The following is a 23,078-nucleotide window of genomic DNA, read 5'->3' on the forward strand; positions in this document are numbered from 1 at the left end:
ATAAAAAGATAAAAGCTCTCCGCCCGTCTCGCATCTTTGGCAACAACACAAGACGACGACAATCAAAACTTTCTTTATCGTTTTCTTTATTTCATTTTTTTTGCAAAGGTACAAACAATTGTAAAATTGCATTGCCTGAAATGCGTCAGGGTCGAATACAGAATGTACGAAATATAAATAGTCGCAAAAGTTGTGTCCTTCCAACAGATGATACTGTAGCTGAGCGCTCTGATGGCCCAGACTCTTACTGAATATACAGTACATACACCACGGCTTCAATTATCAATTAGAGCTATATACTATACAAACCAAATGCCCGTTATGGTAAAAAAGACATTTAAAGCGTTAAAAACCTTCAATTTACACCCATTCCAAAAATCCTTAAAAACAACCTTTCAACAGCAAACCGTGAAGCATCTGCATATTCAACTACTAGGACAAATTAATATGTTCAACAGTAAAAGGTCGATATTTTCAGACTGTGACTTGATTCTAATATCGAGCTAAAACGTTAACCGCACGCCAGCCAGGATGAAGAGGAGGAGGAGGAGGAGGAGACTGCAGGAATGTTGTTTTGATCCGAGCGGTATAATTCTGCGTTGTGTTGGCCTTCATGATGGAAGCCTGAGTGAGTTTGGGTTGTGTAGGAGAGCCAGCTCCCTGCGTCTGCACGGCCCATAGGAACTCAACCTAAAACTGTCAACCGTGAAGAGTTTGTGTTAACCTTTAAAAGTCCTTGAAATGTTACCGTTGTCGCTGTGGATCCACGCCGCCTGCGCAATGACACACTCATCCGCCCGCACACACACACACCCTCAAACCGCACGCGATTACCAGCCAGGAAGCTTCACCGCTCATTCCACGGGAAAAACAACAGGCAAACAGACATCATGGTCGGGAATCAACCATTTAAAGCTTTGGGCGAATGAAGCGTTCCCAAAACTCATTACTGGATTCAACCCTGTAGCGGCAGACAACAAATTAAAATGCAAAAAGTGACTGCAAGACTGCGGGAGCCTCGACAACCAAAAGACTTTATCACAGATCTGACGATGATGAAATAATTAAATGATTAAACATGTGGGAGAGCCCGAGAGCCCGTCGCTGTGCAGCGTCCTGAGTGGGTAGCTGAGTGGGCTACAGTTAGCAAGAAATAACACATAAAATCTTGATGCTGTGATGGCGAGATTAGGAGAGAGACTCAGAAGGCACCGCTCGAGGTACAGCGCTGGAGTCGTAATGCTGAAAACCATCCTGGGAGCAAAACGGGTAAAAAGCAGAGCGCACTCTCAGGAGGGCGCCCAGTTGGGGAACGGCACCTTCAGATGTTTGATTCAACATACGCCATATCAGAATCGTTAACACACACAGAGAAAAAAATAACACAACGGCGTGCGATCCCAAACCAGGCACGTGGCTGAGCTGAAAATGTCGTCCTTGTCGAAGAGTGCCGAGGGAAGAGAACTGGAAAAGGCTCCAGGTGAGAAAGTTTGCAGACCAAACTGAGAGAGCTAAAGTGGTGGGGCAGAGGGACGAGGGACAAAAACCTAAATAAAGGGTGAGAGTGAAACACCTGGAGGGGAGCAGGTGTAGTGAAATCCAGTCTATGATCTGCAGTGGGCCGAGCGCGCTGCCTTGGGGGACGCCTCATTTCAACAGTGCCTTGTAGAGGAGCAAGGACCGGGCCGAGGATCGCTCCTGCTCCAGACAGAAGATGAAGTCCCTGAGGTTAACTCGTGTGATCCGCTGGCGGAGCTGCTGGCGGGAGGAAGAAGCCGCGGAGGAGCCTGCGCCCGAGCCCGAAGCCACCTGAGGGAAGAGAGAGGAGAGTCAAGCCAAGCCTGCTGGAGGCCAGAGTGCAGCACGCTGTCGGCCACTTTGGGTTGTTTCACTGAACTCCTCTGAAGCTTTGTGTTACTTTGTCTCCACCTCTGGCACATTAAAACATTTGCACAATTCTGTAGCGGTGTAATTCTCTGGAAGCATCTGAATCTTACACATTAGTATTACGGAGTCATTCTCCCACAGTAGCTCGTCATTCATTCAGCCCAGACCTGCAGGAAGATCACCACACCTTGAAGTTTAAAGGTGTGTTTCCAGCCCGAGGCCTGGCACCGCCCTGCCCCCCAGGCCACTCGCCTAAATGCAACTGCTGTGCACTCATAGGGATGTTGCTTCAACAAGCCCTCTTTCCCAAGATTTTATTATGCAAACACACACATTCAATTCACGATAACTCCGAGCGTCGATTCCCATGGCGCCTCAGTGGCCCGGGGCGAACCAAAGGGGCGAAGCGTTTCAAAAGGGCAGAGAGGAATGCTGCAGTGGCAACGCACAAACGGTTTCCTGAATTAACCCCGATGATACACAGGCACGGAGAGAGCCCATACCTCTGCCAAGGCCGAGTCCTTATGATTATTGATTAGATCATTATCACCCCCTCCACCAATAAACTCACAAACTTTCCGTTGTACCATTTCCAGTTCCCAAGTTGTTGACAAAATCTAATCTAAGGTGTTGGGGTTGTATCGATCACCTCAGTTAAGGATTCGCCCGTCAACAACACGACTTAACACAGGTTTAAGCGACGCAGTGGAGTGTTGCTTTTCACCATGGCTGGTTGTGAGCCAGTAATGCAAACTGCACAGAGAGCCAGGTGACTACTGAGGAGTCGATACGAGCCTGAGGGCAGAGCCAACAGAAGACTGTTAATGAGATTCTCATTTCATCCGCAGGCAATGTTCCTTCTGATGAACAGAACACAACTGAATTATGAACAGAGCCCATTCATCCTGGTGTCAAGTCCAGTAAACAAGAAACACTTCTTTGTTCTATTAGCTGAGTCTAAGTAGGCGCTGAGTCTAAGTAGGCGTCGAGTCTAAGTAGGCGCCGAGTCTAAGTAGGCGCCGAGTCCAAGTAGGAGCTGAGTCTAAGTAGGAGCTGAGTGTAAGTAGGAGCTGAGTCTAAGTAGGAGCTGAGTCTAAGTAGGAGCTGAGTCTAAGTAGGAGCTGAGTGTAAGTAGGAGCTGAGTCTAAGTTGGAGCTGAGTCTAAGTAGGAGCTGAGTCTAAGTAGGCGCCGAGTCCAAGTAGGAGCCGAGTCCAAGTAGGAGCTGAGTCTACGTAGGAGCTGAGTCTACGTAGGAGCTGAGTGTAAGTAGGAGCTGAGTGTAAGTAGGAGCTAAGTCTAAGTAGGAGCTGAGTCTAAGTATGAGCTGAGTGTAAATAGGAGCCGAGTGTAAGTAGGAGCTAAGTCTAAGTAGGAGCTGAGTCTAAGTAGGAGTTGAGTGTTAGTAGGAGCTAAGTCTAAGTAGGTGCTGAGTCCAAGTAGGAGCTAAGTCTAAGTAGGAGCTGAGTCTAAGTAGGAGCTGAGTGTAAGTAGGAGCTGAGTATAAGTAGGAGCTAAGTCTAAGTAGGAGCTGAGTCTAAGTAGGAGCTGAGTGTAAGTAGGAGCGGAGTGTAAGTAGGAGCTAAGTCTAAGTAGGAGCTGAGTCTAAGTAGGAGTTGAGTGTAAGTAGGAGCTGAGTGTAAGTAGGAGCTAAGTCTAAGTAGGAGCTAAGTCTAAGTAGGAGCTGAGTCTAAGTAGGAGCTGTGGGGTTTTGATGGTTCCTGTGACTGCTGGAGCGTGGGTGGAGGCAGATGGTATTGGATGAACAGTGAAGGTAATGGCGGTGATCTGGGGAGCGTTTACTGTGTTTCCTCTACTTGTTCTTACAGAGTGACCGGCGCTTGTCGGGTTGATTCTGTGGCTATTAATGTTGGATTTGCTTGAATGCAGCTGATGGAAATTAATTTACATTTCCCTGCCACCTGGACGGAGGCGTGGCTCCTGACCCACTTAGTGAAGATAACAGAGCAGCGTCGCTCTATCAGACGTCTGGATGTGTGAGCTTCTCTACTTATTCACCACACTAAATATAAATGCAGCTCTTGGCCTGTATAGAGCGCTGGAGCTTCCATTTGTATGGGAGCAGAGCCTGCAGGCAGAGCTGACAGCAGAGGATAGGAATGAAGCTCCAGGTCCATACAGGAACACAATCAGAGCATTATGAAGCCACACAGCCTGCAGGCACACTAACCTCCTCTGCACCACACATTTGCCTGCAAACACCGTACACTGCATGAGGTACACACACACACACACACACACACACACACACACACACACACACACACACACACACACACACACACACACACACACACACACACACACACACACACACGGGTGCATCACAGAACAAGCTGGGAGACTTCACTACAATAATCCATTCTTCATCAGCAGGCACGACATCTCTGCTCTCTATTGACTCTCAGAAGCTTTTCAATGGCTCCAGAATTAAAGACACAAAGGAGAGAAGAACCAAGGCTTTACTGCTGCTGCCATCAAACAAAAACCTCAAACACTTTGGTGCTAAAACAGAATAATACAGCTGCTGATACGGTTTGTCTGAGATGGGAACATGTACGTCGTCTTTATGTTGGTCCAGATTTAAACCTCATACATGCTGGACACTGTAGGAGCCGCATGTTAATTCGTCTCGACCGATCTCATGGAGGAACTTTCACAAATCCAACACAAACGATTTTCTGTTCTTTGAGCCTCCCTCGCTGCCTTTTCTATCTAATCTGCCCCCAGGCAGCTTCAGTACGCCCTTTAGCTCCCGACTGCAGGCCTGATCAGGCTTCAGATCAGCCACATCCTCCCCCATCCCAGAGCCCCGGGGCGGCAGGCTGTTATGAATACACGCCAGCAATGCAGGAGCTTTGTTATTTTCTCTGGAAAACAACAAATAACCAGCCGAACCTTTTTACCTCAGGTCAAGTGGAGACCAGACTGCTTTTCCAAAACTGGCCAACCCCTATTTACTGAAGCTCTGACAAGCCCAGGCTGAGCCCGGCTGAGTCCAGGCTGAGCTCAGGCTGAGCCCAGGGCACCGGGCCTGCTCAGAGACACAGCCTGAACTTGCATAACATTCATAGATATGAAAAACCCACTAATCCAGCTAAACATCCTGTGGCTAGATTACTAACGACCGGGCCAGCAGACAGCTCACACGCCCAAAAGTCCATTACGCCCCCCCACCCCCAAAATGTTAGATTTCTCCCCAGGGCTCCCCTGATCCCTCCATCCTGAGAGCTCTCATTCTGCTGCCTTTGTCTGAAACCACTGGGGGGCCAGCCTCTGGCAGAATGTGTGTGTGTGTGTGTGTGTGTGGAGAGAGGGAGAGGGACAGAGACAGGCAGAGAGAGAGAGAATAACTTGGGGAGGGAGCGAGGGAAAGAGTATGTGGGGCAAGGGTGGGGCGAGCACGAGGCAAGCACCCATACAGCACTGCAGCCAGCCTCCAGGCCACGATACCCCCGCCCCCCCGCCCACAAGCAGCCCCAAGCTCATTTCTATAGAGTTATGAATGCCCCCAGGGCGAGAGAGAGACAGAGAGAGCAGGGGAGAGAGAGGCGGAGGGAGAGAGAGCAGGGGAGAGAGAGGCAGAGGGAGAGAGAGAGGTTGAGGGAGGGAGGGAGAGAGACAGAGAGAAAGAGAGAGAGAGAGAGAGGCAGAGGGAGAGAGAGAGAGAGACAGACAGAGAGAAAGAGAGAAAGAGAGAGAGGCGGAGGGAGGGAGCGAGGGTGGTCACACCCACAACATGCCCACAGGCAGCCACTGACCCCCTTCACTCAACTTTGGTCACATTCAGAGTGTGTGTGTGTGTGTGTGTGTGTTCTGATGGTAAAGGTCACGAGGTTCGTCTTTCTCTGCTGTCAGTATCGCTCAGGCAGCCGTCGCTGTGCCGCACTGATGAAAGGTGAAAAGGACTACGATGTCTCAAACAGAAGCTGAATCTTAAGAGCTCAAACTGCTGTGTGAGAGAGAGTGTGTGTGTGTGTGTGTGTGTGTGTGTGTGTGTGTGTGGCAGCTTCTTGTCGTTACAGTGATGCACAGTAATTCAGCAGAGGGGTGCACACAGCTTGAAGCTTGAGGTGGCGCCCCCTGCTGGAGGGAAAGGCAGTGACGTGAAGCTTCAACCCTGTTTCCCACTTTAATGTGTTAAACTCCATGATGACGTCATGCACAGGAGAGGAATCTGACTGGGATTGGACTACATTCATGACTGAGTGGTGATGATGGCTTGTGAGCGAGTTGGAGCATTGTGGTCTGAGATGTTTGGTGTTGTTGACCTCACCTCTGTGCCAGCGCTGGCGGCGCCCATCGCGTCCAGCTTGCGTTTCCTGCGGGGGCCGATGGCGGCGAGGGCCGTGAGGTTGGCGTCTCGCTGCCTGATCTGAGCCAGTTCCTGCTGCTGCATCTGAGGGAGAGAACAAAAGAGAAACGTTTCTCTTCAAATCCCAGAATGACGTTTATTCAGCAGATGTTTAACAGCAGACAGATCGCTCCATGACAGTATCAGAGCATCCGTCAGCGTCTGGGATCAATACCGCCAGGACCGAAGCATCAGGCTGCAGACAGAGCCAGCGCTCACACTGAGACACAACAGCAGCCCACGGGCAGGGCACTGCCCAATGCTGCACTGGTTTTGTCTCTCTACATCACGTCCTCATCCCACATCTTTGGCTCGTGACAAAGCTGTTCCTCTCTTTAGTAAAAACCTGTCCCGCCTGTGTTACTGTAGCAACCAGCCTAGATGTTCTCCTGGATGTGAAGATAACTCTGCAGCTCTCCACTGTCCTCCCACTTTAGGATCATTTGCAGCAGAAATGCATGTGGATCTTGAGGAGCTGAAGGGTTTTTCTTTCCATTTTTGCTGTGGAGGACCGGAAGCACCAAAGTTTCAGAGCTGGAGAACCTGGATCTCATCACAGAGTCCATTCAGCAAGCAACTTTGGAGTATTCCCATCAGGTATTAGCTCCAGTGTTTGGGGGGAGTGATTGATGCAGTGTACCTGATCCTCCACCAGGGCGGCTCTTTGCCTGTGAACACACAGGCTGAGCACAATTTGCTCACTGAACAAATCAATTAACCCAGAAACTCAGCGAGCGAGAGTTAAACAGATCGGTGAAAGGAGGTGAACAAACAAAAATGATGAAGACAGAAGAACGTTCAGCTCTGCTTTGTGTTCCAACCAATGGAATTAACAAGAACGCTCCGCAGACGGCGTGAACTTCCTCCACCTTACTACAGGTTACTGAGCCCAGTCAAGGGTCACAGGTGTGATTCTGGGTCTTAGGTTGGTCATCATCAGAAGGAGGTTTGGTGGCACTGTATGAGGAGAACAATTACTCCAAACAGAGCGGAGGAGCGTGTGTGTGTGTGTGTGTGTCAGCAGGAATAAAAGGGTTTGCAGATGAGATGTGAAGCCGTACCTCCTTTGCCTTCTGCTTCAGTCGAGCTTGTTCAGGATCTTCCTGCCGCGCACGACTCTGGAAATACAAGAGACAGATGGGTTAGAGTCCTGTGTTTCTTCATCACACACACACACACACACACACACACACACACACACACACACACACACACACACACACACACACACACACACACACACACACACACACACACACACACACACACACACACACACACACACACACACACACACACACACACACACAAATAAAGTCTTAATCTTTATCACTTATTGGGCCGATGAATCAACCTGACATCTTTAACACGGCAACACAACCGACTTCTACACAGATAATCTCCTCCTCAATGACATCGCTGCTACACATCAAGGTAATTATCTGTGTGTGTGTGTGTGTCTAATGATGTCTAATGAAGGTCAGTGCTGTAATTATCTCTGCTTTCATGTGTCACCTCTCCCCCATGGGACACACACACAAATACGCACAGACACATAAGCACTGACACACACTGACATGCGGACACACACACACACACACACCACAAACAAAGGACACCTTTAAACGAAATGAAACAAAGTTTTCAAACTGAATAACTGAAATAGAATTCCTGTGTGTGTGTGTGTGTGTGTGTGTGTGTACCTTGGCAGCCTTCATCAGTATCTCTCTCTCTTGTTCGTCCTTTCTCTGCTTCTCCATTCGCTCCAACTGCTCGAAGAAACGCAGCTGAGAGCGAACGTCTGAGGTCTGGTCGTACTGCTCCTCGTCCTGACGGAGGGAGGAGGAGGAAGATGAAGATGAGGCAGAAAGAGGGGTGGAAGGGTAAGCAGGGGAGAAAACATTCAAACGTAAATGATACAGCGCACAGATTTGAGATTGATAATAAAAACAGGCTTAACTTTCCTGTTACATTAAAATTGAGAACTTTCTCCACAGTAAAGCAAGGCGGCTGATGATTCTGATAAACTGCATACACATTCAGCTGCTGTCTAACAACAATAACACTTTGGCCATCCCGTGTGTCTGCGGTCGCTCTTGCCTTGCCGCCGTCGATGCGGTGTTGAGCGATGGCCGACACTTTCTCCAGCAGGGAGCGTAGTCTGGACTGGGTGGCGTGAGAAATGTAGTTGACCACCTCCAGCGGCACCTCGGTCACTCCCAGCTTCTTAGCTGAGGGGAAGAAGACAAACAGACGGGTCGACGTGAGGAGAGATGCATCTGAACACTTCTAAATCTCATCACTAAAACTGGAATAAGGGGACAAAAACATCAAAACTGATTATTATCCTGTTGTAAGAGTATTTGTTCTTGTCATATACATCATAAATAATAAGCATGATAATGGAGGGAGAGTGGCGGCAGGTCAGACCGGCCTCCACCCGGCCTGTAAACACGAGCTGTGACGGACAGAGAGGTGCCTGTGTGAGTGAAACAGAGATTAAGCTTTTCTTCTCTTTCCTCGCAAATCCCAGACAGAAGCTGAAAGCCTCCACCCAGAGGACAGCGGTCGGCCCCCGTGCACGCCCACACCGCCACATAGCATCATCAACAGGACCGTAGAGGGTGCGTTTCTCTGCTTTATACTTGTGGTAAAGTTTTGACAGGGAAGGTGAACTTGTTGTTCTCAGCGGTGGGTTTGGAGTGTAGGTGTGCGGAGCGAGAAGAGTCCACAGCTGCTTCTTGGTTTTGTGTCCTGTGGCTGCAGCTGCTTACGCTCCTGTAGGTGTAGAATGTGTTTCTCTGTGCCTCCTCTAATGATCGATCCGTCTCCTTTGAAGCCGGGCTGAGTGCTCACAACTAAAACCTGACATTTACCATCAAGAGTGAATACTTAAACGTTTAAAACTCCACTGTAGACTGGAGATAACAAAGGGTTTGGGGGTGGATGTTTCCTCTTCACCGCCTGCAGGGAAGCTTTCGTCCTTGGTCTAATTTTAAATCCAAACCCCAGAACTCGCTGTGTTCTCTCTCTAAAAATGGCACGGAGGCTTGAGGGGATTCGGTGCGCTCCCGGTAAAGTGACGAGCGGACGCCATCGAGGGCTGAGAGCGCTGCGGTAATGAAGCAAAGGGAACCTGAGTCTGAAACAAGCTCTGAACACGCCACAATGCTGTGTAGAGACAGAGAGCATCAGAACCGCCGCCAGCTTGAATCATTACCACCAAGCTTGCACTTCACTAAACTGAATGTCTGTAGAAAGTGGTGTCAAAGGATGATTTGCCTGAAGGAGAGCAAGAAGAGTGTGGAGAAGCTGCTGGAATCCCTCAGTGTCCTCTCTGTTTACCTTCCACGTGTCCAGAAGTGGTGACTGTGACTAATACTGACCATCGCTTAACTTAATTCATTGACCAAACGCCTGCTGCATGTAAACATGTGGCGCGCAGGGACGCCCCATGTTTCCCCTGGCGAGCGTCCTTACCGGTGTCCACGATGCGGCGGTGCAGCAGGCCGGGGGGCAGGAAGGCCTCGTCCTTACAGGAGCGGATCTTGGTGCCCACGAGCTCCGAGCTGGTTGCCAGGATACGAGCGTTCTCCTCGTTAAGGTTGACGCCGGCCATGGAGGCGACGTCGTTGATGTCATCGTCATCTCTGAGGGGACGAAGAGCAAGTGAGAGAGATTACAAAACCCTGCCTCACAGTTCTGACAGGATGAACAGAATGACTGAAGACTTCTATTGATTGTGTTAACTTACTTCCTTTATCACATTTAAAGTATCAAGTGTAAAGGCATTTAATCTGTTATGACACAACTGGGACCCATCTGGACCATAAGTGAACTGTATGATCGCTTCCCAGTAACGGGAGGCAAAAGGCCGATGCTGCCCTCTGGTGGCAGATCTGAGCCTCTGCATGTCTGGGATGGCAGAAAGCAAAGAGTGGAGGAGGAACGCACCAAATTACGAAAGTTTGTGGCTTTAATCAATGAATGTATTTCTTGCCTTTGATTAATGTGTAAATACATTTTGCATGCTGTATTTTTGCTTTGTTTGGCGGATTTGTTGGTCGACTAGTCGTCACTTGCCCTCGGCCCTCAGTTATCTTGTTTGTACTTCACCTGAAGGTCCCTCCCCCTGGGTCACTCAGCTTCCTCTGATTGGCTTGGGCGGCGAGGGTAACGTGTGTGCTTTTACCAGCTATGGTCATGGGCCCCCTCACAAGGGCACCTGGGAGGGAAACAATAACATTCAAGCTCATCATGGGTCTGCCACGCCTCACATCGCACACTCATCCATGAACACACAGCTGGGGCTTTACCTTGGGGTCTGAGAGTCTGACTGATGACCATCGGCGTTCTGGTCTGCACAGTCTGGACTCCTGTTCTGCCAACACCCTGGATAAGATGGGACAGGATATGTAAAGTTAATGCAATCACTCTTACAGGCAGTCGCTTCTCTGGCTTATGTATTAGGGTTTGATATATAAAATCTAAAACCCGGACAGACGATCATCGTACCAAGGTGGACGTGTTTGCGAGAGGCGTGTTCAGTCTGACGGTGCTGGTGGCGGGGCTGATGGGCATCCGCGGCCGGATGGTGGTGGTGGTGGTGTTGATGGCCGCGGGCGCAACCATGACCGGGGTGGAGGTGCCGGGGGCGGGCATCAGAGACTGCTGGCTGCTGAGCAGAGACTGTCGCAGGGCGGGGAGGCTTTTCTGTGGAGCAAAACAGGTTTAGATCAAACCCTCACATCTACTACTGCAGAAAAACCACTAGAAGTATTACATTTAAGCCATACATCTTTGATTTTAGAAACATTTATAAGCCGTAGCCGTTGTGGGGCGGTGGTACCTTGAGGAAGGGGATGAGGTAGGGCTGTGGTGAGGACTTCAGCTCAGCCTGCAGCCGAGTGGTGAACTCCTCCGGCTCAATCTTAGCGTCCTGGAACAAAGAGTGTTAAAGGTCAATCAGACAACAATGAGAAAACACTCAGTCAGACAATCAACCGATCAATCAATCCATGTAATCCAATAAATGGGAATAGATTGAATCAGCGTGCTTACGAGTAGGTCCTGCACCAGGGCCTTCACATTCTTGGAGGTTTCGGGGGAGGGAGAGTTGTGGGACGCCAGCTTGATCAGCGTGGCCAGGAAGTTCTTGCATTTCTTCACGTTTTCTTGCATCTCCTGCACAGGGAGGAAGGAACTGGGATCAAAACTGTGCATCAAAGCCAGTCTCACATTATTACACGTGTTCTCACATGTTTCTTTAATTAAAAAGGTAAATGTGTGTAATTACAGGTGCTTAGTTAAATGTTTTCTTTCTCAAATGTGAGCTACAGGAAGCCAGACCACTGTGTTTAAACTGTGATAAACTCCTTTGCAGTCACTTTGACTGCCGGCTGACCTGTGACACCACGGTGACCCTGGCAGGAGTGACGGGCGTCGTGTTGGTCATGGTGGCGGGCGCGTTGACGGGCTTGGCCATAGCCTGGCCCCCCGCCGTGATCACTGTCTGGCCCTTCTGAGGGGCGGTCATCTTCACCGTCGCCACTGTGGCACCAGGAGCCACGGTGATGGCCTTCTGGGAAACACACAAAACCAATCATCAATGTCAACACTACATGGACACTGTGTGGTCATCTGGTCTCTGCATCTAAGCCCCCTGAAGAAGAACTGTCATGGTAAGTGGTGACACATAGGAAGTGCATCAAAATCCAACTTCAATTGAGAAATGTAATGTGAGAAAATGTTTTAAAAATGAAGCTTGTAACTCAGGTGGAAAGTGTTAAACTCTACACGTGGTTGTGTATTGGGTCCTTCAGGTGTCAGCTTCAGTCTGCCACGCTCAGAACCTTGTCCCCACTTTGTACTTAGTGTGGAGCGGGACGCAGCCTTTGTTTTTTGTGTGGCCTCCTCGTCAAGTTTCAGCCCAGGGTTCATTTTGTTATGTTCGGCATGAGGAACAGCTGGCCGGGGGGGGTGTTCAGCCTCAGCAAAGTAACTTCTGACAGCCACCAAATACAACAGCCAATTACTGATGGATGCAATTACTTTTCTCAGTTTCCTCAGCAGCATCATTATTATTATGAACAAGAGGATCTCTATCTTACCAGAGTCTGCTTATACTGCAGCAGGGAACGAGTGAAGGTGTTTAAAAGGCTCTCCAAATGAAAATTGTTTCAGTATTGATCAGAATTGCTCTGTCTCTTAGGGTAAACTCAGGCATATACATGTAAACACACCTGTACAGTGGTGGCGGGTGAAGGAGACTGGATCATCCTGGTCTGTCCGGGCGACGCCAGGCGGACGGTCTGGGTGGCACCAGGAGCCTGAAAGAGGCAGAACACACACATTAACACACTCGCCCCTCTCCTCTCAGTGCACGCCGCTGTGTGTGGGCTATTTCAGCAGAGCCCCGACATGAAAGCGAAATTAGATGAAAGTACAGACTGCCTGATGGATGCTGACTGAACGAGCGGCTCACACTGGTTTAGAGAGCAGGAATGAATCTCTGCCCAGCAAACAGAGCAGAATTTGGACTCGCAACAAAATTGCAGCCAGAGCCCAGACGTTCTTTACAGTGCTGTCTGGGACTGGGAATTTGTCTGGGACTGGGACGATGTTGTAGAATTTAGAATACAGACAAAACTGTGATATTCCAAGGTTCACCGGTCATCTACGGTCATTTAAAACAAACAGGACATCAGTAAGGTTCTGTGTCACTTAGAAGTCTCACTACGCCTGAGGTCCCCGGCCCTGATGGCTTGTTCTCCGTACGTACCGCGGCAGTGCTGACCCGGATGGCAGCCCCGGCCGTCGGCGTCACGGGTCTCGGGGAGATGTTGGCCACTGTCGCCTGACCCTGTTGTGTCTTGGCCTGAGCCTGGGCCAGGACCTGCTGGGGGACCATCACCAGCTGCCCGGTCTCTGTCCGGACCAGAACCATGCCTGCAGGGGGGGAGAGAGAAGAGTCACATGAACCTTCACCTGACAGCAACGCATCGCTTCTAAGACCAAACACCGGCGGACAGATACGAGCCAGAGAATGCAAACAGACATCTACTATGTTGTCTGAAATCACTAACAGCCGCCTGACGAAATATCTGCGGCAGCTCGTAATTTGACAACGCTCACAGATGCTTTAGTTGGCAGGTAACCAGTCGTGATTTGGAGATCCTGTTCCAGGCTTTACAGCAGCAGATCCAGATCCACGTGCTCATGCATCACATAAACACCACAGAGCTAAGTTACATGACTGTGAACCCTCAGCATCGACACAGACAACTCCGATTAAACCCACTGTATGTTGCCGTGGGAGCAACATTTGTTTGGGTGTTATACCTCTAGATTGCGGTCCACGCATGTCGGCTGAGCACCAAGCTGGACGTCTGTGGCGCCCGTACACGATGAGACCAGGGAACTTTACTTCGTATTGTTGATTCAGGAAGCACAGAATGACATCACTCTCATCAGGCTCTAATGCCTTCTTATATACACCATAATGATGTCATCCAAGAAAAACTGCACAGTGAGTGATGCCATTCAAACGTACATATACGACAACGCTGTTATATATCACTACATTCAAATTCATACACTTTAGCATGAAGAGCTAAACTCTTTTTACTGTCCCCAAACTATTAAACTTAGACTTGTTTCTTCTTTCATCTCTGACATTGCTTCTGTTCCAACTGCTCTCCTCAGCAGCTTTTCAGCCTTTCATTCCCAACGTCTATCTTCTTCTTCTTCTATATGTTGCATATTACCAAACAGGAGGTCTGTTTCTATTGGAGCTCACCAGATCAGTGAACATCGCTCCTGTGCCTTCTGGCTCCTCGCTTGGCTCCTTGGCTTCGTTGTGACCGCAGTCACTTCGCATGTGAGAGCAACTACCAACTAGCTCCAACTTCCCACCGTAAATTGTTCCATGTCGTACAATTTGTCTCGATCATTGTTCGTCTTCTTCTTTTCCAACGAAGTGCTTGAACGCTCTGATGAGGAATTTGTGTTACTGTGCGTCACCTGACCAGTTGGCCTCAGATATCTATTATACTAGTGTGTTACTAACGGTTACAAGCATGGCCAGAAAATATCCCAAGTACTCGGAAGACAATTGAAGGCGTAAAAATGGGAACGTGGAGCTCTAAACTTTGTTTATGTGCGTCACACAGCGACCACGTGCAGGAAGGAGAAGGAGCTCAAAACTGTTAGCAGCTCTCTCGTATTTAAGATACATGACAGCTACCTGACGCCATACACTCTCTCTCCTGCAGGATCCCTGTAGCTGCTGCGTCAGGACTCCAGTCTCATTTCCTCTGACACACACCGCCTCTGTGTGCCCCTGCAGTGGCACTGACATGGAACGCCCAAGTTAGCCATTTACCCACGGCACTTTTTGTTGTTTTCTTTTGTTTTGTTTACATTTTGCCTACGCCATGACGGCAGGGAAAACCATGGTTTGGGTTTTATTGGTTGCAACCTTTGTTTGCCACGAGGAATGGAGTCGCAACTTACAAAATTGATGTTTTACTTTACTGTGCAACTGGTGGATTGGATGTGTTCATGCTGCACAGAGAGATTTGTGATGATTATCAACACTTTGACGCTCTAAAGTCACTTGCTGGGTTTGACAGTAGCTTCTACCTGTAAATCCAATGTAACCATCAATGGCAACATTCAGAAATGTGAACGATTATCTGAAGGGCAGAAACATTTAGGGAACAGATTTCAGTATTATGGGTGATTTTGTTTGGTTTGGTAAACTGGGTACATTAACCACGGGGCAGAAATCCCAGGAATTTCTATCTAAAACAACAACAATGATCACTTTATTTCTGCATTTAAACCTACACCAAGTTACCGGTTAGTGGTAGAAGTAAGAGAACATGGATCTTGGAACCATAAACAGTTAAATAGGTGTGCTTACAAAGGGAAAATGTAACCATGTCTTAAAGGTTAAGTTAGCTTGCTTTTGAAAATAGTGAAATTAGTTTGCAGATTTTTAAATTTCGCCAACATCCCGATTTCTGTGACTCATTAGCTGTCAGCATCAGTCTAGCTGTAACTCAAAGCAGCTGAATGATGCTGACAGCTTCTCAGCATCTTCCCAAACATCCACCCCAAGAGTTGAGAGGTAAGATCATCTAACAACAACCGACTCATCAGGCAAAGTAAACGTGCTACATTGTTGTGTTTGCTCACCTGGAGGTATGGTGAACCCGGGGGGCAGCTGGATGGTGGTCTGCTGCTGAGGCCGGACTGCCAGCTGAGGCTGCGGTTGAGGAGCAGCAGCCCTGGTCGTGGTCGCAACCAGCCCAGGTCTCTGCTGCTGGATGGCAGTGGCCATCACAGGGGCGCCGGGCGGCCTCACCACAGCCACGGTGGGCTGCCCAACTCCATTGACTGATGGTTTCACCCCAATAACAGCAGTGCTGGTCTGAGTCTGGCTGATGGGGGACTGGACTGTAGCAGGTGGTTGGGTGGTCCCCAGGATGACGGAGCTTCCAGAAACAGCCTGGCTTGGCACCAACATCTTGTTGTGCATGAGAGGGTTGTTGTGGTTGATGACCTGAGAGGTGGAGGCTGAAGGGGAAGGCGCACCCTGGGTCACCAGAGGGGCACCTTTGGGCTCTACTCCGTTCTGTGAGACGCCGGTCACCGGGCTGGGGTGCCTCTGCAAAGCTATGGTGGGAGACGCTGCCACCGTGGACTGAGGTACAGGAAAATTGGGTTGTGAAGCCATGGGAGCGATAACAGCGGAGCTACCAGCGCTGACAGTACTTATTACAGTGCCGGCCCCGGCTGGAGGAGGGACAGCGGGCGAGTTCGCTAACTTTACAGCTCCGGTGCTGCCGTTTAAACTTTGTAATCCGGGTGAGGCGCTCCTGATAGCCGCTGGGAGGACGTTGGGGCTGGGGGTCGGACTCGGACCCAGGACAGCAGACCGGTGGAAGCTAGCAGCAGCGGACTGAGTGGGCAAAGTTGCGGGTCCCTGTATGGGGGAAATACTAGAAGGAGATGCTCCAACTGTTTGCAGACTGGCTCCGGTGGTTATTACGGCCCCGGCAGCGACAGAGGAGGTAGAGGAGGTGAGGGTTTTACCGGAGAGTGGCTCATTAGCGCCCGGTTCTTGGTTTAACCCCGCTTTTGGATGCCCTTGTTGCGGTTGTTCCAGAGACCCCACTTGATCGCGCACTTTCCCTGAGAAGTGACTAACAGCGCTCGGAGCTCCCTCCCGCTTTCCGTCGGAATATGAAGCAACGGGAGCTTTTCTATCGCCGAGTTGTGATTCCAGGGAGCCAACTAAGTCGCTAACTGCTTTCTCATCCACCTCATTGAAGAGCATGTCCTCCAGTGGGTCGGAGGCTCCCGCCATCTTTGATGTTGGACCGTTGTGCAAATCGTATTTTAGAATGTACGCATGCGCGAAGGACCCGTGTTGTTTTTGAGCATAGAATATGATAAACAGAAAAGACGTCGCTGTTGTGGCGCCCGCACCACATCGGTGGAAAAAGGCATTAGATACTTTATCAGCCGCTTTTTAATCGCACAAATGCTTCTATGCACTGTATGGTGATTATTTACACCGGAACCAAAGTCTTGCATTAAAAAGTGTTATGTCTCACTCATCTCCGACTCATGCAGTTGAGTTGTTTCCGTGTTTTCCATTCATACATTTTTAATTCTATTTTATTTTTTATTTATACACACGAGTATCTTTGTGTCATATTCGTACATATTCTGTACCGTTATCGTATATGTATTTATTTCATTTTCTTGATGTTTATTTTATCGAAACTGACAACGATAGAATAGTCACTACGGAGATGCCAGGTAACATTCATAAACTAGTAGAATTTAATTAAAACACTTGACCCAGAAAACAAAACAACAGTAATGAAATATTAATGATGAAATCATTACGAAACTGCGCATTTATTGAGTAAAGTTACTCTATTCCGTGTATTTCAGGCGACGCTGGTGACGGGGACTGTGCGGGTGTTTGCTCTTCTATTCAGCACATATCTAGTTTTCATGGCGGAGCGTATACGCGCGATATTACGATTTCCCGTTAGCCCCCGCGTGAACAACCATTCGATGGAAGATGAGGTAGCCATGTTGTAACGGAGAGAAGAGCGAGTCCGTGGAGAAGCACAAATCAGACATTTTTGGAACAGTTGTTTCTTAGACAAGCCACCCGGTTCAGACGGGCCGCTCAATTTGTATTTTGACAGCGCTGCTGAGTTCTGTGAGACACCATGAGCGGCGGGACGCCCTACCTCGGTAGCAAAATCAGCCTCATTTCGAAGGCCGAGATTCGCTACGAAGGAATCCTTTACACCATCGACACCGAGAACTCAACTGTCGCACTTGCCAAAGGTAGCGAAGTTAGCTGGCTAATGCTACACTAGCTACTATTAGCTTGTGATAGCGCCCTCCTGTGATTGTCCCGTGTTTATGATCTAAAAAGTGGTGAACTGTGGTTTTAATACCAGAGGACGACTGAGCTGCCAGACGCACTTAGATTGAACCCAATCCGCAGTGTGAACAAGTTAAAGATGATCGGTTAGCTCTTTTTTGTTTGCTAACATGAGCTAACGCTAGCAATGATAGCAACTGCAGCAATGGCAAAACGAAGTTGTTAGCATGCTAAGATGCTACAACATTGTTCACTCGTGAAGGAAGATAATTGTAGCGCCACCGCCAATGGTCGAAGCAAATAATTTGAGACTAAAACAAGTGCGGGCTATTCTCTGATGTTGGGGTTTAGCTGAACGTTAACTCAGTTTGCACATTAAATCGCGTTACACTCAGTTTGCAACATGAGTCAGCTTGACAACTTCATGCTAATGTTAGCGATGCTAGCGATGCAGCAGTGTAACATGAAGTCACTGCACAGGAGATGTTTCTGTCATTAAACGACGTCGATCATAGTTTCGCGCATAGTTTCGTTTCTGACAAAGCAAACCTGAGTGACAGCCTGTCAGTCACCAACTGACGTCACATATCAACTCTCCTGGCGTGTTTTTCTTCTAACTGAATCAGATAACAACTCTGACGGCTTCATTTACACACACACACACACACAGCTGTAAGGTAACGAGACCATAGATGAAGTGTAAAGATAGACTTGTCCCACGCCTGAGTTTGTCAGTGTTTATCAGGAGAAGTTAACAGGATTAATGTCTATCATCCTTTAACCTGCCACGCTAACCCTGACCTCTGACCTCCTGCCAGTCCGCTCCTTCGGCACCGAGGATCGCCCCACCGACCGGCCCATTCCACCTCGGGATGACACCTTTGAGTACATCATCTTCCGAGGCAGCGACATCAAGGACTTGACCGTCTGTGAGCCGCCCAAGCAGACGTGCTCTCTCCCTCAGGACCCTGCCATCGTCCAGGTGCGTTCCTATGAAAACACTCAACCTCATTTATGATCTGTGTTTGTAGTTGAAGCGACCCAAGTTACTGGTGCTTCTTTGAAATGTGGCTCACAACATTAAAAGTCTGCATTTTCCTTCCCAGTCCTCCTTGAGCTCCAGCTCCACGTCTATCGCTGCCAGCGCCCCGCCCGCCCTCCAGTCTGCTGGCTCCTATGGCCTCTTTAACCGGCCCCCTGTTCCTGCCTACAACCAGTTCAGCACCAGTCCCCTCGTGTCCCCGCAGTTTGGGGCTGTTGGTGTTGGTAAGTACAAAGACCTGAACCAAGTCCCTCTCCCATGCTGCAGCTTGTCCGTTTGACGGTTCAAGCCACACAAGACCCAGTCTGTAGGAAGTGGACCTGTAGCTGAGGCCTTCACTTCACCTGTGCGGGAGGTGCAGATCTGGTTTTAACCGCGTTTGATTGTCATTACAGCACCGTGTAAATGGGTCAAACTGCTGTGGGGACCAGAGCTTTGGAACATTTCACAGCTGCGTCTTTGGTATCACCTACAGCTGTGAGATCCATGAGTGACAGCTGCCTCAGTCCACTTTTAAACTCAACCTTGACAACAGAACGGCTAATTGATAAACATCTGAAGCATGTGCAGAGTAGATAAACACAGCCTGTAGACAGAGTGTGTGTCATGTCTGGCGTGTTAAACAGTGTTTGTGCGAGATGTTGCAGAGTCAGCAGGTGTAAATGACCCCCCAGCATCAACCTGTAATTCTTGGCAGCTGTGCGGGAGCCATGGGCGATGTAATGTGGTTTCTCAGGTGTAAAGAGTCCATTAGCACACAGGGATGCAGCTCGGTGTGTTTAAAGGAACCCAGAGTTTTGTCAATCCTCTATCCCTGCTGTTCCTCCCATACAGGACGATCAGTGCCCTCCTTTGTGAGCGACATGAGCAGAGAGACACCGCAGTCTCAGAGCAGCGCACTGGGCTCTGACTCGCTGTCTCTGGGTAGCGTTGTAACGGAAGGTAAAACCCCGGAGGAAGCGTCACTGATCTGTGTGTGTGTGTCTGCTCAGCACACTGTGTGGTTCTTAACTCACCTCTGACCGGATCGGTCAGACCACCACCAAAGATCTAACACTAAAGGGGGAATCGGCTGTAAAACTCCAGTTTCAGTTAAAAAAAAGGGATCAAATTCAGAACTTTGGAATGTTTGTGTTTGATCCCAGGAGACGTTGCTTCTCTCTCCGTCTTTATGATTGTAACATTTTCACTTCTACTAACTAACAGAGACGAGGGAGACGATACCGTGTGCAAAATGTGACTGTCAGGTATCTGTTATAGAATATCTAATGCAAAGTCACAGGTGATTGGCCTTGTTGTTGCCATAGAGACATTTCAGCACTGGTCTCAGGAGGTTATGTGAGCTCTGACTCTACTGAGCCTGGAATCAATGGAGCCTCTTGGGTGACTTTCAAAACATCACCGTCTAATTGCCTTTGACTTATAGATATTATGTTTGCATGATGGTGAATCTGGCTTCATAACTAAAAGACTTCACAGTAACTTCACAGTAACCTGCATGTTGTGTCAGATCAGACCTCCTGCTCTAAAGCCATACCCACAGCTATATTTGGATTCCAGTTGATGCTGACCCATGATTGGCCGTGTGTTTCCCCACAGGACGCACCAGCCCCAGCTTGGACCATTTGCCGAAGAGCCCCACCCTCGATCAGGCGATCCAATCCGCCCCGTCGGCCCCGTCAGCCGCCATGACGGCCCCGGCTCCCGGCTTGGGACGTAGAAGCCCCGCCCACGGTCGCACCGCCCCTTCCGCCGCCGGCCAAGGCGGCCAGAAAATCCAGCACCAGGATGGGATGGACACGAGGAGGGGCGAGACTTTCAGGGGCGGCCGCGGCAACCAAGGCTGGCCCGCACCCCGAACCCGCCCCATCTCTCACATCGGTGCTGTAGACAGGGCTTCCACAGCAGCAGGGTTTTCCCACTGTATCTTTAGCCACTCAGGTGAGACCTCAGCCCATTGTGCCGTACAGTAATATGTTGTCTGCTGTGGTTTAGAACAGAAGCATTTCCACGCTGTGTGATTTAACATTTTCTTTCAGAGGTCCCACATTTGAACCCATTGTGCCTTTGTCTGAAGGTAGGGCTCTAGTGCCGCCTCTCCTCACAGCAACATGCAGCCTGTTCTGTCCTGACTGTTCACCCTGAAAGTCTTTGCTGTTCCAGGCACAGACGTCCAGAAAATCCCCAAGCCCGAGTCTGAGCAGACACGAAGCGAAGGCAGGGATGCCAATAAACGCTCCACAGGTTAAACCCAATTCTCTGAACCCCATTTCCAACAGCCCCCCCTCCATGCCCATTCAGACTCTGCATGCCTCTCCGCTCCGCTCCAGCTTTCCGTTTGGACTGTGGGCCCCATAAGCTCATCCTCTACAATCACTTGACATCGATCATCCCTGTTTGACGTGTGTACCTTTGCTGCTGTGTGTGTGCAGATTGACATGCTACTCATGTCAACGGTGTCAAGCCAACGTGACGTCTGCGTGTGTTCAGAGGGCGACATCATGCTCTGTGAACACTTGATCCTGCTGTCTGTGCTGTGTTGTGACCAGTAACTGCATTTACTCCATGTTTGAAGTGGATTTGAGTTGTGACATCATTGAGACTGTGGCTAACATGTGAGGAGGCCCAGCTGCTCTTCTGTCTTAGTTAGAGGAAGATAGAATGTGTTGTCCTTGTGCATGTGTGCATTGGTTTATCTATGTGTGTGTGTTGCCATGCGGTGGTATTTCTTCTACAGCTCATTCAGTCTCCCTGTCTTGTCCTTCAGTACCTGCTGGTCCCCCTCCTAACCGACGGGGGCGAGGGGGCGGACACCGCGGCAGGGGCCGCTTCAATGTACGCCGAGATGGACCCATGAAGTTTGAGAAAGACTTTGATTTTGAGAGCGCCAACGCCCAGTTCAACAAGGAGGACATCGACCGGGAGTTTCAGAGCAAGCTAAAGCTGAAAGGTAAAGCTTGTCTGAGCTCAAGCCAACATGGAGCCTGTTCACATGGCCGAGGTTTGACCACTGCTTTCTCTCACCGCACAGATGAGAAGACAGAGAAGCCAGAGAAAGCCGTGAATGGAGAGGAGAAGGCTGCCGACTCCAGTGTGGAGACGCAGAACAGTGAAGGCAACGCTGAGGAAGAGGGAGGTGGAGGAGGAGGAGGTGGAGGAGGAGGAGGAGGAGGAGGAGGAGGAGGAGGAGGAGGAGACTCGCTAGGCCCAAACTGCTACTACGACAAGTCCAAGTCCTTCTTTGACAACATCTCCTGTGACGACAGCAGGTAGAAGACAACATTTAACATTAGAGCAGATGTCAAAAGACAGAATACTGACAGAATTATTGTCATGTGACTGCAGAGTTCAAACTGCTGTTTGCTGTTTCCACTGCTCAGATCAAAAGAATAAGGTTGATTTAAGCACAACATAACTTTGTCTCTTTCTCAATCCAGGAAACTAAACGACAAATCTGGAGTCACAGGTTTTCCAAGGTAAAGATCACAGATTTTGAAATTGCCAAAATATCAATAAGGTTTCCAATGTCATTGTCGTAAAATACTATAAAGGATGAACTTGCCTGCCACTCTTCATCTTTTCCTCCTCTTGTTCTCCTGAAGGGAGCGGAGGCAGACCTGGGCGGAGGAGAGGCGGATGAACGCTGAGACCTTTGGCATCCCTCTGCGCCAGAACCGGGGTCGCGGAGGTTACCGTGGGCGCGGCGGCATGGGTTTCCGTGGAGGCCGCGGCCGCTCAGCCAGCCGAGGGTCCTTTGGGCCGCCACAGGGAGGCGGAGGGTTCAGGGGAGGATTCAGAGGAAACCAGGCTGGCAGAGAGTTTGCTGACTTATCAGCATACAGGGTAACGTTATTCTTCTAATTCATTAGATGATCGCTGTATGATTAAGGGGACTTCCAGGTTCCATAACCCAGAGCCAGACCATAATACTCACCTCTTCCATTCTGGGCTGTAATAGTTAAATGTTAGTATCTGAGCAGGATCTTGACCAAGTTCTGTCTTTCTCTTTGGGCTTTTGTTCCAGAAGGACAACAAAGTGGCTGCGTAGTCCCAGTATGAGGAAGGATCAACAGAGAGGCGCCACACGTCACGCTCGATGGGGGAAACTAGTTTTGGTTGCTACGTCTTTGACTTAAGAGAGAGAGAGGAGGAGGAGGAGGATTGTGTCCTAGCTGTATATTTGTCACCAGCACTGGGGTCGACTGCTTGAATGCAACTTATGTTCTGTGTGTCTCAGCGGTGGAAGCCACACAAAACACAGTTTGACAGAAAAAGTAAAAAAAAAAAACAAGTTCAAAGTTCTTCAAACATGATTTCCAGGCGGTTTAAACCCTTATATGTATAAATGTCAGATTTC

General features: G+C 49.4%; 2 protein-coding genes across 8 annotated transcripts; one reads left to right on the top strand and one right to left on the bottom strand.

The window, feature by feature from the left end:
• Window positions 1–59: 59 nt before the first annotated feature.
• Window positions 60–16,786, bottom strand: LOC142989351 (transcription initiation factor TFIID subunit 4-like). Of its 2 annotated transcripts, none has more exons than XM_076138846.1 (15): window positions 15,462–16,786; window positions 13,042–13,208; window positions 12,503–12,589; window positions 11,665–11,838; window positions 11,322–11,444; window positions 11,110–11,199; window positions 10,776–10,973; window positions 10,577–10,652; window positions 10,377–10,485; window positions 9,741–9,910; window positions 8,361–8,491; window positions 7,964–8,089; window positions 7,322–7,378; window positions 6,183–6,305; window positions 60–1,809 (listed from the first exon to the last, which is right to left on the bottom strand). In XM_076138846.1, the coding sequence occupies exons 1-15, from the start codon at window positions 16,633–16,635 to the stop codon at window positions 1,648–1,650; spliced, it is 2,967 nt and encodes a 988-aa protein (XP_075994961.1). In that variant the 5' UTR covers window positions 16,636–16,786; the 3' UTR covers window positions 60–1,647. The 2 variants fall into 2 exon arrangements, with proteins under 2 accessions (XP_075994961.1, XP_075994954.1); XM_076138839.1 differs by having other exon boundaries at window positions 11,665–11,841.
• Window positions 16,787–17,323: 537 nt separating this feature from the next.
• lsm14aa (LSM14A mRNA processing body assembly factor a) lies at window positions 17,324–23,012 on the top strand. 6 transcript variants are annotated; one of them, XM_076170769.1, is made up of 11 exons: window positions 17,324–17,639; window positions 18,498–18,661; window positions 18,786–18,945; window positions 19,556–19,663; window positions 20,321–20,662; window positions 21,489–21,671; window positions 21,753–21,857; window positions 21,888–21,990; window positions 22,159–22,197; window positions 22,324–22,564; window positions 22,746–23,012. In XM_076170769.1, the coding sequence occupies exons 1-11, from the start codon at window positions 17,519–17,521 to the stop codon at window positions 22,767–22,769; spliced, it is 1,590 nt and encodes a 529-aa protein (XP_076026884.1). In that variant the 5' UTR covers window positions 17,324–17,518; the 3' UTR covers window positions 22,770–23,012. The 6 variants fall into 6 exon arrangements, with proteins under 6 accessions (XP_076026884.1, XP_076026893.1, XP_076026902.1 ...); XM_076170778.1 differs by having other exon boundaries at window positions 17,325–17,639; window positions 22,749–23,012; XM_076170787.1 differs by having other exon boundaries at window positions 17,325–17,639; window positions 21,891–21,990.
• The last annotated feature ends 66 nt before the right edge of the window (window positions 23,013–23,078 follow it).

The sequence above is a fragment of the Genypterus blacodes genome, unplaced genomic scaffold (assembly GCF_046128005.1).
Source record: "Genypterus blacodes isolate CSIRO-AG114 ecotype Tasmania unplaced genomic scaffold, CSIRO-AGI_Gbla_v1 ptg000015l_1, whole genome shotgun sequence".
Lineage (NCBI taxonomy): Eukaryota > Metazoa > Chordata > Actinopteri > Ophidiiformes > Ophidiidae > Genypterus > Genypterus blacodes.

What these genes read in the sequence shown, in the direction of transcription:
- LOC142989351 (XM_076138839.1), bottom strand. Translation starts at nt 16,635, where the DNA reads ATGGCGGGAGCCTCCGACCCACTGGAGGACATGCTCTTCAATGAGGTG. An exon ending in CCGCCGCATCGTGGACACCG is followed by an intron (nt 8,492 to 9,740) that starts GTAAGGACGCTC and finishes TCTTCCCCTCAG; the next exon opens with CTAAGAAGCTGGGAGTGACC. An exon ending in ACCGCATCGACGGCGGCAAG is followed by an intron (nt 8,090 to 8,360) that starts GCAAGAGCGACC and finishes TCCCTCCGTCAG; the next exon opens with GACGAGGAGCAGTACGACCA.
- lsm14aa (XM_076170769.1), top strand. Translation starts at nt 17,519, where the DNA reads ATGAGCGGCGGGACGCCCTACCTCGGTAGCAAAATCAGCCTCATTTCG. An exon ending in GAGCAAGCTAAAGCTGAAAG is followed by an intron (nt 21,672 to 21,752) that starts GTAAAGCTTGTC and finishes CTCACCGCACAG; the next exon opens with ATGAGAAGACAGAGAAGCCA. An exon ending in CAACGCTGAGGAAGAGGGAG is followed by an intron (nt 21,858 to 21,887) that starts GTGGAGGAGGAG and finishes GAGGAGGAGGAG; the next exon opens with GAGGAGGAGGAGGAGGAGGA.